At 45.9% G+C, this 11451-nt stretch overlaps 1 protein-coding gene across 1 annotated transcript; it reads left to right on the top strand.

Moving 5' to 3' along the window:
* Positions 1-1587: 1587 nt before the first annotated feature.
* Positions 1588-11191, top strand: flvcr2b (FLVCR choline and putative heme transporter 2b). Its single transcript, XM_068753561.1, has 10 exons — positions 1588-2238; positions 2902-3043; positions 6346-6486; positions 6883-6950; positions 7272-7375; positions 7469-7579; positions 8266-8371; positions 8794-8905; positions 9883-9938; positions 11108-11191. Exons 1-10 carry the CDS (start codon positions 1588-1590, stop codon positions 11189-11191), a joined length of 1575 nt encoding a protein of 524 aa, XP_068609662.1.
* The last annotated feature ends 260 nt before the right edge of the window (positions 11192-11451 follow it).

Here is an 11451-nt window from a genome sequence, read left to right as displayed (position 1 = left end):
ACATGAGGTTCACTGCAGTGACTGTGGTCTGAATTAGTCATCTAAGACTGAGCAAGTTTATGACGCCCAAAAACGCATCAGCATGAAATGTGAAACAAATCTGTGTACATAAAAGGCTCATATTAATGGAATTATTAGACGATTGTAATCCTGCCATCTTCAGCCACTAATCTGTATCCAGGTCACGGGTTATTCTAGAGCCTATCCCATCTGAATGTGTGTGTGTGTGGGGGCGGGGGGGGGGGGGTTACACCCTGGACTAGTTTCCAGTACAAAAACCCGCTCATGCTCACACTCACACCTAAGACCCACGCAGACACGGGGAGAACATAGAAACTCCACCTTCGTGCTGTGAGGCATCAGCGCTACCCACTGCACCAATGTGTGTGTGTACTGTCCAATGCTTCTTTATTTTACACCGCTTACAGCTTAAGTCTGCGACTCGGCTCAGATGTCTCTGGTAAAGCTTCCGTTGGACAGAAAATGGGTTCCGGTTGAATGTACAAACAACATTTGTACGAATGATGGGATTTAGAGGAGACGTCAGATTCACCGTCCGTCTTTTCCCTCTTGGCTTCTTCCCTCCACCGTGGGTTTTCTGACTGCTTCTTTTTCCTGATCGTCTGCACCTCCGTTTTCCGCCTGTTTGCTGTTGGCCCTTGTCAGACAGCTCCGTTGTCATGTTTAAATATAGTCACATCTAATTGTACAAAAACACACCCGTCCATCCACGTTCTTGGAGATGAAGACGACCTCGATCGTCTCGCCTACAGCCGCTTTATCTGCTTTGTGGGTCACTGGTGTTGCTGGAGACTCTCCCGGCTGGTTACGGGCGAGCGTCGGGGGTACGCCGCGGGTGTGTCGCCAGCGCATCGTGGGGCGTACATAACACAACATCAACCCATCCGTGAGGAGCAGCAGACTGCCCTTATAGCACCCAGGGAGCAAGTTGGGATTCAGTACTTTGCGTTGTTTCCGAGGTGGAGCACACACAGATGCCTGTTTTGATGCTGATGCTGCCTCCCAAGCTGTCACAGGGGCGGAACGGAGTGACGCCCTGCTTTACCTGTCGGGTTCAGGCGTCAAGCGAGACCAAAGACTGAAGACGGTCTGAACGGTGGTGTCTTCAGGGAGTGGATTTATTCTGAGTGACGTCTCCTGGTCATTGTCAGGCTGCCATTATTTGATCTGACTGTTTCTATTTATTCTTTAATATAGTCAAATGTAAGTTTTTAGTTTTTTCTACTTGTGTGTTTGACTTTCCATGTCGTCCTTCAGACCTTTAGCTTTTGTCAGTCATTCATGGACGTTGTTGGCTTGCAATCGAACCCGGTTTTGTTTCTAAGTTTGCTGAACAGCCCCGTCCCCTGTCTCTGACCCGTGACTGCTCCGGGGTCCGACGCACAAAAAACTGCCTTGACAACGAAACAGGGGTGGAGATTCCTGCATTAAACATCACATGGCTGGGCTGAATGCATGTGCAGTGACTTGTGAACAGACTCCAGCGACGGCGGCTGCGCTTGCCGTCCGGTTTGCCTCTTCCACGCAAGGACAGGAGACTGATAAGGACATTTCAAGACGGCTAAAATGCAACAAAACGGTACCTTGAACGGTGGCTCTGAAGACTCTGAACTCCAGGTTCATGGCCGGCCATGGGCCGAGGCTTTAAAGACTCCTTTTGTGGGCCCTGCTTCTCTTCAGCGGAGCCCGGGATTGTCAGGCGCCGCCGTCTCCGCCGCTTCACCCGTGGACTTTGAGGCTTTACCCAGTCACCCGGCACAGCTGGCCCCCGAGGCTGAGACCAAGCTTTACCGCCGGCGGTGGCTAATGCTGTTCCTCTTCTGCACCATTTCGTGCTGGAATTCCTTCATGTGGCTTCAGTACAGCATTATCAGCAACATATTCATGCGCTTCTATGATATTAACTATGTGGCCATCGACTGGTTGTCCATGGTCTACTGTGCCCCGTACGTCCCTCTTATCCTGCCCGTGCTATGGCTTCTGGACACCAGGGGAATCCGGGACGTTGTCCTTGTTGGAGCAGCCTTTAACTGTATTGGTGCTTGGATAAAAACTGGCAGTGCCAGCCCCAACATGTTTGCAGTCACCTTTTTTGGCCAGTTTGTGTGCGCCTCCGCCTCTGCCTTCACCATGGGCATGTCTTCTCGCCTTGCATCGCTGTGGTTCGGAGAGAGAGAGGTTTCCTCTGCCTGTTCCATAGGAGTGTTGGGATTCGAGGTTGGGTCTTTGTCTGTATCAGTGTCTGTATATTACGCGGGGCTGCACGAGAGGCCAGAGTCGCGTGAGACTTTCTAGTGTTCCGGCGTGAGAGGCCTTGCGCAAATCATTTCAGCTGTCTGCAGAAAACTCTCCACATTTAGCCTAAATGCTAAACTTAAAAACACTGCATTATTTTGTTGAGTTTGTTAGATAACATTTTTTTTTTTTTTTTTTGCAGTTGTGCCCTCTAATATGGGATTTGCACCAATATCTGAAATGTCTTGTTTTCGTTCTCTTTCCCGGTAATTGCATCGATCAAGTATCTCCGTGACGGAATTAAAATGTTACTGCACCTGCTCTCTTGTCATGATGGCCCACTTCCACATGCAGAAATGCAAATCGCCGAGAAGGATTAAGACGGAAGCTTTATTTTTGCGCATGCAAACCCGCACAAAACGAAATTAGATTTACATTTAGAAACTAAATGACGTTTACAGGGAAAAAAATTGCCAATAAATTGCTATAATAGTTTGTGATGCGACAAAAAGGAATACTAACCTCTAAAGATTTGCTCACTGTTTTAAATCAAATTTGTTTTGTTTTTTTGGGTTTTTTTTCCTCACAAACAAAGGATGTTACATTCATTTCTAATCATGATTTTCTTTATTATGCCTTTTGTAGCTGGGGATTGCCATTGGCTTCCTGGTCCCTCCTATCCTGGTGCCCAATGTGGACGACATGGACGAGCTGGCTCACCACATTAGCATTATGTTCTACATCACAGCAGGAGTGGCGACCGTACTCTTCATCCTGGTGGTTTTTGGTAAGACTTCTCGTATCGTAACCGTGACGACCCATGTAAACCGGTCGTATGAAACGCTAAAGCTTTGCGCAGCATGTTTGGAGCGGCTCTCCCAAGTCCTCTGCATATAAAACTGACTTGTTGCAGCCACTATGAAGGTTTGATACTCAAAAACATGTTTTTTTTTACTTTTTTTAATGTGTGTATTGTATCAAAATTTTCAGTGTGTGAAAATCAGATTTTCTCCTTTAGTGGATGTGCCTGGTGCTTTAATTTATAACACAGTTCCACCCTGACAAGGAGCAGCATTCAGCAGGCAATAAAAATGCGAAGTTTCTTCCTGTATGACAAAACCAACCATGAACAAAACATTAACAACTAGAAAAGCATTCAGAGAGCGCAGACCTCCGCCGAGCAGCTCATTCCCCTCATGATTAGATTTACACCGTCCACATGGTGATCTGGATCATCACCAAAAGGTTCAAGATTGTTCTTGTTATCTTTAATACACCAATCATGAAAAGTGAATTGGAGTTTGTCTGTATTTTTAATTGATTTATGAATCCGTAAACGGATCTTTCAATGTTATAATTTCATATTTTTTTACTGCCTCCATTCTGGATCCGATCCAGATGATATTTGGTGGTGAGATAGAGGCCCCCGCCCTACATGACTGTGTCAGATTCCATAAAAATTGGTCAATAATCAACCCGAGACATTCAGGAACAAAAGTTGAAGCTCCATTGACTGCAATGTTACCAAATATTCCAAACTGTTTCATAATCAGGGATATTTTCTTAAATCATTGCCAAAATACAATAATCTGTTCCTGGTAACAGTCCCAACATTTCCCAAAAATCAGTCCAGAACTTTTTGAGTTATCTTGCTAACGGATGTGATGGACAGACAAACGCCGGCGATCACATAACCCCCGCCTCGGCGGAGGTAAAGATTGTGGAGCAAAGAGAAATATCTCTTCTCTGGGTACAAAAACACCGTAAAACATCACAATAGAGGAATTTACAGATTAATTGTATTACCAGTAATCCCATAATGGGAAATTCACTAATCATGCTACGTTATGAAGTATAGTTCTACATAAGCACTGTGCAGTTTCTTTTTGAAGGAAGTGACGTGACGCGTCTTTGCCAAACAGGATATGAGTCCTCAGCAACGTGCGCAGCTGCAGTCTGCTTCCTCTTTGCTCGCCATTCACTTTGACCTTTTTCCATTTTCCTATTGTTCAAGCTTATTTGATCTCAGAGATGAAAATGTTTCATGTTTAGCTTCCCAAGTGGAGCCGCGGCGCCGCATCCTTTTTGCTACGTGAGAAAAGTTGACTCATGTGCTGCGAAGGAGGAGGGCAGTAGATTAATTACAGGGACAGTCAGAATGCAGCACTGGGTAATGATTTAAGAATGTGTCCTCCTCCATAAAGATAAAGAATGAACTGTGGAGTTGTCCGACTGGAGGAACAAGTTGGATGAAAAAGCTGCTTCATTCTGGAATGAGGGAGGGTTGTTTGTGGGCCCTCGTCAAAGTTTGTTGCATTCAAAAGCACAAAAAGACTCTTGTGCCGCACCAAGTGCGCCGCTGAGACTGAATCAACTGCCAGTGTTGCTACACTAAAAAATGCACAGCTCCACGAACTGGAAGACTGCATGGTACAGCATCACAGTGCGCTGAGCAATAACCCAATGTAAACAATTTAAAGGAGGTAGAAAAATGAAAAGTAATACAAATGTGACGTAAGTAACAGAAGGAGAGAAGTTGCAAAACATGAGCTGAATAAAGTAAAACCCCAAATCGTGTACCGGTACTTTGATGGACCTGGTTCCTTCTGTCAGGGGTTTCCATCAGTCTTGGCTTGTGACAAACCATAAAGGGGGGGGGGGGGGGGCAGCTAGCCTTGATTGCTTTAAAGGTACTAGAAATAAAACTACTCGGGTCTTCAATGTCATTTAGGAACAGAGTTCTCCTTGTTCAGCGTGATCGGTTGGACACGGGGCCTTTGTGTTGTAGGGATTGGACATATCAGCCCAGATAATGTAGGAGGGCATTTTATCATGTGCTAACGGGGAGATTACTCATTTTTGTAACTGCTTATCCTATGTGGGTTCACAAGAGCCCAGAGGCTTCCCCCCCCCAACTGACTTTATTAGGCGGTAGATTTCAGCCTGGATGAGTCACCAGATCGTCACAAGGGAGACAGACCTCTACTAGGAAACGGACAGCGAGGGAGAACGTGCTAACTGCTCAGGCGGATTTGAACCCAAGGCCCCCCCGCTTGCCGTGAAGCAAGAAGCCGGCCAGTTTGAAAATTTGATCTTGCCCCGTTAAATAAAGTCATTCTTTATTGCCTGAAACAAAAAGTTTATAAACTGGAGAACAGTTTATAAATGTCATAAAGTTAATGACGCAGGAAAGTCCCCCCCCCCCCAGGTGGATCTGCTTGACTGAATGGTGGGATTCCTCAGGCGATGAAACTGTTAGAACACGTTAATCATACAGACATTTTCAAAGACTATTTGTTCAAGCAGGTCAGCAAACATTCTTTTCTATGCATAGAAACGATTGTCAGAGAGGTCTAAAAGAGGAGGTCTGGGCTTCATAGGATTAGTGAGAACACGTCGCTGAAAGCAAACTCTCAGATCTGCCTCTGGACAGAGGAACGGCTGGCTCGGCTCCAAGAACCACAAGAACATCTGCCTCGCGGTGCCGGAGGAGACGTGCTTTCACCGGAGGAGGGCCACAGCACAGTTGCTGCTGCAAAAGATAACCTGTGGCCCGGCTCAGAAGTCCAGTTCATCTTGAGATTACAGGATACGGTGCATTTGTGTTGGGTTGGGGGGGCTGCAGGAAGCGGTGCGAGTTAACAAGCCTGATAAGATGCCAACACGAGGCGGAGGCAATGTTCCCTCTAATTTTTCATGTGTCTGAGTAGACACACAAACTCCCTGAGCAGACCCTCGGACAAATGTGAGCAACATCATAATAATACATGTTATGTTGAAGGCACTTTATATTTGAACGCAAACCTCAAAGTGCACAAAAGTATAAAAAAAAAAGACTGCCTTGGTAGTTCTAGTGTTAAAGAATCGCATCTCCTTTTCACTCTGGCGTGCTAAGAAGGCCGCATCAGCAGTGCACAATTACGCACGCGCGCAGCTTAGAGGGAACGTTGGGCGGAGGATGCATTGAAATGTGAAATATTAATGTACGTTCCAGCGCTTTGTCTCGTCTTCACAGTCGCATGTTCTGTTTTTCACATGGTTTCATCATGTGGACTTATTTGTCGTTTATTTTCTCTCTCCACTCGTCAGTCTTCCAAGAGCGTCCGACGCTTCCTCCGACCCAGGCCCAGGCCATAGCCCGGACTATCCCGCCGGAGCAGTATTCCTACAGAGCCTCCATTCTCAGGCTGCTGCGCAACAGGCCCTTCGTCCTCCTCATCATCACTTATGGTTGGTTCATCGTCGCTGTTATCTCTGTATTCTTTTTTGTGGATGGGGGGGAAATCAAGAACACTTGACGCCGGCCACGTGATTGCTAGTACGTAATGTCTCCGCCTCTTTGACTTGAGAAGCTTCTGTTCTCCAAATGTCCAGTTTATATCCGCGAAACAGGATCATTTTCAATAAAAAAAAAAAACCCTGCACTGTTTGTGTTCACAATGTGCATCCTCAGGTTTGCTTTCCTTGCGCCTGTTTAAAAGGCAGGTTCATAGTCGTTCTATGTATTTGATGTCTAAGGCGTTGCGTCAAAGAAAAACCACAACAGCAGCGCAGCCGTTTGATCCTTCTTATAGCGATGCCGGAGCAGACGATGTAACTGTTTTTCCTTCATTTCCCACCCGGCAGGCTTGAACGTGGGCTGCTTCTACTCCGTCAGCACCCTGCTGAACCGCATGATCATCGAGCATTACCCTGTAAGTCCCGCCCGCCGCGTCTGCAAGGATGCATGAAGACCTCCGGCACTACCTGTCACTTATGTCCATGTTTTAGGTCACATTGACGCTGCTGCACGCGTCCACATGTGCACAGCCATAACCTGGACTGATAACACACTTAATTACCGGTACATTGTGATTGGACTTGGTAAACGCCGTTCCCTTAGGACACAGCGTTCATTCAACTCTTATGGTCTCACTGCTTGAGATGAAAGTCTGCGTTCTGTCTAAATGTCCATTTCCTTGACATGTCCCGTCTTCTGGTCGCGAACCCAAGTCCTTTTACTCTGATCTTTTTAGGGCGAAGAGGTCAACGCTGGCAGGATTGGTCTCACCATCGTCATCGCGGGCATGGTTGGCTCCCTGATCTGTGGCCTTTGGCTGGACAAAACTAAGACGTACAAGTAAGCGTGAGCTCTGGAGAAACGGCGCAGCAATGCGATCGCAAGGAAGACACTGCCTTAGACTTGTGATTCTGCTCTTTATTTGTTCTCCAGGCAGACGACCCTCGTCGTCTACTTCATGTCCTTGGTGGGGATGATAGTCTACGCTGCTACGCTGTCTCTGGGACACCTCTGGGTTGTCTTCCTCACCGCTGGAGCCCTGGGGTAGACTTGGATTCTTTCACACCTTAAATCACAAATCGATAAGATAAAAGAGATGATGTACTCTATGCATCAGTTTGTTTATTGATCGGTCTGTCTGTTATTAAGATTACACACGCAAAAAAACAACAACCTCTTGATCAATGTTGGGTAAACACAGTGGCAGGGATGAGATGTTTATACTCCTGTTTTCCAGCAATTAGTCGTTTCTGTTTGTCTATTTATCACCTGATAATCCTCAAACAAACTCTTGACTGGTGTTTGGTTTTTTAAATGGAGAGGAAATGAAACGGTGTGTTGCATGCGGTGCCGCCGGTTTGTAAACTCTTCTGAGGCCGCTGGCATAACGACAGCGGTCGCATGCTATCACGCAGCCTTTATTATTAAGTTTGTCTCGTTGCCAGGACAACAGGATGTTCCCAACGGATGAAATGCTCATAGTGCCCGCTTTATCTGTAAAACTACCAAAAAAATACAAATAAAGATCCTCGAACTCATGGACAAGAGAAGACATTGACTTTTAAAAGGTGCAATTATTAATTAATTGTTATTATTATTGCAGTTATATTCAATTTAATTGTAGGAGATTTGTGTTTGAATAGGCAGACCTGCAATTAATCCGGTTGCTAATGTCAAATTGCTGTTCCCAATGTTCTTTAAGAGCTGTGTGTGTGTGTGTGCGCGTCCAGGTTCTTCATGACGGGCTACCTCCCGCTGGGCTTTGAGTTCGCCGTTGAGCTGACGTACCCGGAGTCAGAGGGAACCTCCTCGGGTCTGCTCAACTGTTCGGCCCAGGTACGAGTCAGCGATGCGGGAGCTGCTCCCCGACACAATGTGTGCAGGCGAAAGAGGCCCACATGAGAACAAGCGTTCTCATTGGCTGACGGGGGGGAAAAGATCTTCTCAAGTAGACCCCGCGTACGTGTGTTAGAGCAAAACAACGCCTGGACAATACTGCAGTAATAGTCTGCTGCATCCATCCAGTCATCAATGCATTGGTGCAGCAGTACATGCGTGTTTATTGGGAACCTGCCCCTGAACGGCTGCATCGTGGATCCATTTTTTTGGGCCGCAGGGGGCTCCAATGTTGAATAATGATGAAAACAGCAGGATTTGTTGGGCTTCTTTATTCCTGTTGATGTGCCTCTGTCTGCGCACGTGTGTGTGTGTGTGTGCGTGCGCAGCTTTGTTCTCATCCGTTTGTTCCACATACGCAGGTGTTTGGCATTATATTCACCATCTGCCAGGGTAAGATCATCGACCGCTTCAGCACGCTGGCAGGGAACATCTTCCTCTGCGTCTTCCTTCTAATCGGCACAATACTAACAGGTGAGCGCTTTCTGACTGCGACGGACCCGCTGCATGAAGTCACCCGCTGCATAAAGTCACCCGCTGCATGAAGTCACCCGCCAGCGACCGATTTCTACGTCTTTTATGCGTCTGATATTTCATTTGAAGATCACAAACTTCGCATCACATTTTTGAGCATTGAGTGTTTCACTTCCCTCAAAGGGTTAAATGGAAACCGAAGCCAGTGTTGATCCGTAGCCAGGGTCACGTTATCGTTCCTTTTTCCTTAATCAAAGCTGGGGGGGGGGCAGCCTTCAGCGTATCAGAAATACTTCGTGTGAATGTTTCACTTACCGAATAAGCTACTTTTTTTTTGCTTCCGTTAATACAAAGCCATTTAGGTAACTTTAATTACCCTTTGGGGTATTTATGAACGATGTCTAACTTTTAAAAGCCGTTTTGACCACTGAAGCGCTCAACCTTTGGAAAATCACTGCAGTAATGAAACTCACAGAGGTCAGCGGACTGGCTGCAGTCATGTGTGAAGCTGCCTTTAGAATGCACAGTCAGCTCATCTCTCAGCACCGCGTTCCATTCAGCTGAGGGCCCGCTGTTGTCCCCACGTGACCTTCCAGGGTTTGGAATAGGTTGATTTGTTATTTCTGGGCATATGTCACATGATGCTGGGCCCCCACTCTTCTCACTGCCCACTGCTGGATGCGTGTATCAAAGGCTGAGAACTAATTTCCACACAGGGCCAATAATAATCATAATCACTGATCTAGGGTCAGATGAAGGATAGTCACGCTGCATTTTGCTCAGATTTTCATTTACTCTCACACATTCCTCCCATACAGCACTGAATCTCAAAGGAGCCATCTAGTGGACAGTCACCTCTACTACATCACTCACACACACTTTTATGTGAATTTACAACAGAACTCGAGTCATTTTTCTAATGCTGTTCAGTAAAGACATTCTGTGTGATCTGATCTGTGTCTTTTATTGCTCTGCAGGTTTTATCAAATCCGATCTGCGGAGACAAAATGCAAACCAATCGACCAAAGCAACAGTAAGTCCATCATGCTCAAGCCAAACCGAGTCAGGCTTTGATTGTTTGCAGGGTCTAATTTCATTAAGAGAGTGTCGTGCTAATCCAGAGATCGACCTACGACCGCTCGTCTTGCTTTTGCTTTTGCCTCGAGCTGACGCAGACGGCTGCGTGCAGCGTTCTGTAACATGGAGCTGAACGTGACCTGATGCTGCTGGGCTGTCTTGGCTGTATGACTGTTATCTTTCTCAGGTGTGTGTGTGTGTGTGTGTGTGTTGCAAACTCCTGCTTGCATGTGCCCACAATTAGATGCCATTTTTATTATTGAGTTTGCCTGGATGGTAGAACCAGCTGATCTCTCTGTGCTTTTGCGCTTCCTTGTTTTTAAACCCAATCTTGTTGTCATACAAGAAAATAATAATAATCTTATTTATACCTGGGTGAGTCTCGAAGTTCTTGGGTGACATGTTTGCAGAGCTGCTGCTGTTAAGGTATCAGCAGTCAGATACCTCACATCTAAGAAAAAGCCCAGTGGGAGAGCAGATAGCAGCTCTCCCGTCCGTCTGTTCGGTACCACTGGGAGAAACGGTCTAGATAGATGACTGTAAACAGTTAACATCTAGGCTGCGGCAGCTTTTATAACGCTTACTGACGCAATTGTCTCTTTTTGTTTTACCTGTTCAGATACTGAAGTGTAAAGTTCACAGATAAGGTAACTGATTCTGGGAGTAGCCATATAACAGACAAACAAACAAGCAGTATTGGTGCTGACCGAAAAAACAACTTTTTTTATTTTAGATGCATCCAAGAAACAGCTACAAGACAGAAATGGTGGCCTTGAAAGTTCAGCTTTGATACTTATTTGTTACCAAAACTCTGTTTTTATATATATTTTTACTTTCACAACAATTTAAGCAAGTTTCATCAGATTTTAGGGTGCAAAAAAAAAGGGGGGGGATGCAATTCTTGAAGCAAGAATTCATTTGGGGGGAAATGATAAAAAAAAAAACTTTGTTAAATCAGAATCAGATTCTGCTGCAGCCATTTCATCCCACTCTGGAGACTCACGCCACGGACCCTGAATGATTAGTCAATCAATCAATCAAATCTTTATTTGCAGACACAATGGTCCAATTAAAAAGCACACATAACACTTACAACATTTAGTGATCAGTAGCTGTTGGTTTTAGGCGCGGGAGAAGATGTCGGAACAAGACTACGGAGCCACGGCGCTCGTCTCCCAGCCGCAGACTGATGCTGCTTCTCAAGCCTGATCAATAAACATTTCTCCTTCTACCAAAAAAAAACAATCTGCTCAAATCTAAGCACCGCATGTACCTGAACAAAGGTAGGAGCGCAGAGCAATCAGCACACCAGTAATCACCAGCGGCACCATCCTTCACCTGTTTCTGTCAAACCGCCGTCTCTTCCTCACAATCACGCCAAATAAGATCCACATATTCAGACAAATACGGAAGACGTGTTGGTTGTTTGCAGGATGAGACGGGTCCTTCAAAATCTTGAAATCTTCAGG

The sequence above is a fragment of the Brachionichthys hirsutus genome, chromosome 20, assembly GCF_040956055.1.
Source record: "Brachionichthys hirsutus isolate HB-005 chromosome 20, CSIRO-AGI_Bhir_v1, whole genome shotgun sequence".
Lineage (NCBI taxonomy): Eukaryota > Metazoa > Chordata > Actinopteri > Lophiiformes > Brachionichthyidae > Brachionichthys > Brachionichthys hirsutus.
The sequence above is the reverse complement of the archived record's forward strand: the minus strand, read 5'-3'. Positions and strand labels throughout refer to the sequence as shown.

Excerpts from the sequence above, each read along its gene's own strand:
- flvcr2b (XM_068753561.1), top strand. The coding sequence starts at position 1,588 with ATGCAACAAAACGGTACCTTGAACGGTGGCTCTGAAGACTCTGAACTC. Across the intron at positions 3,044-6,345 it reads CTTCATCCTGGTGGTTTTTG|TCTTCCAAGAGCGTCCGACG; the intron begins GTAAGACTTCTC and ends TCCACTCGTCAG. Across the intron at positions 7,376-7,468 it reads GACAAAACTAAGACGTACAA|GCAGACGACCCTCGTCGTCT; the intron begins GTAAGCGTGAGC and ends TTTGTTCTCCAG.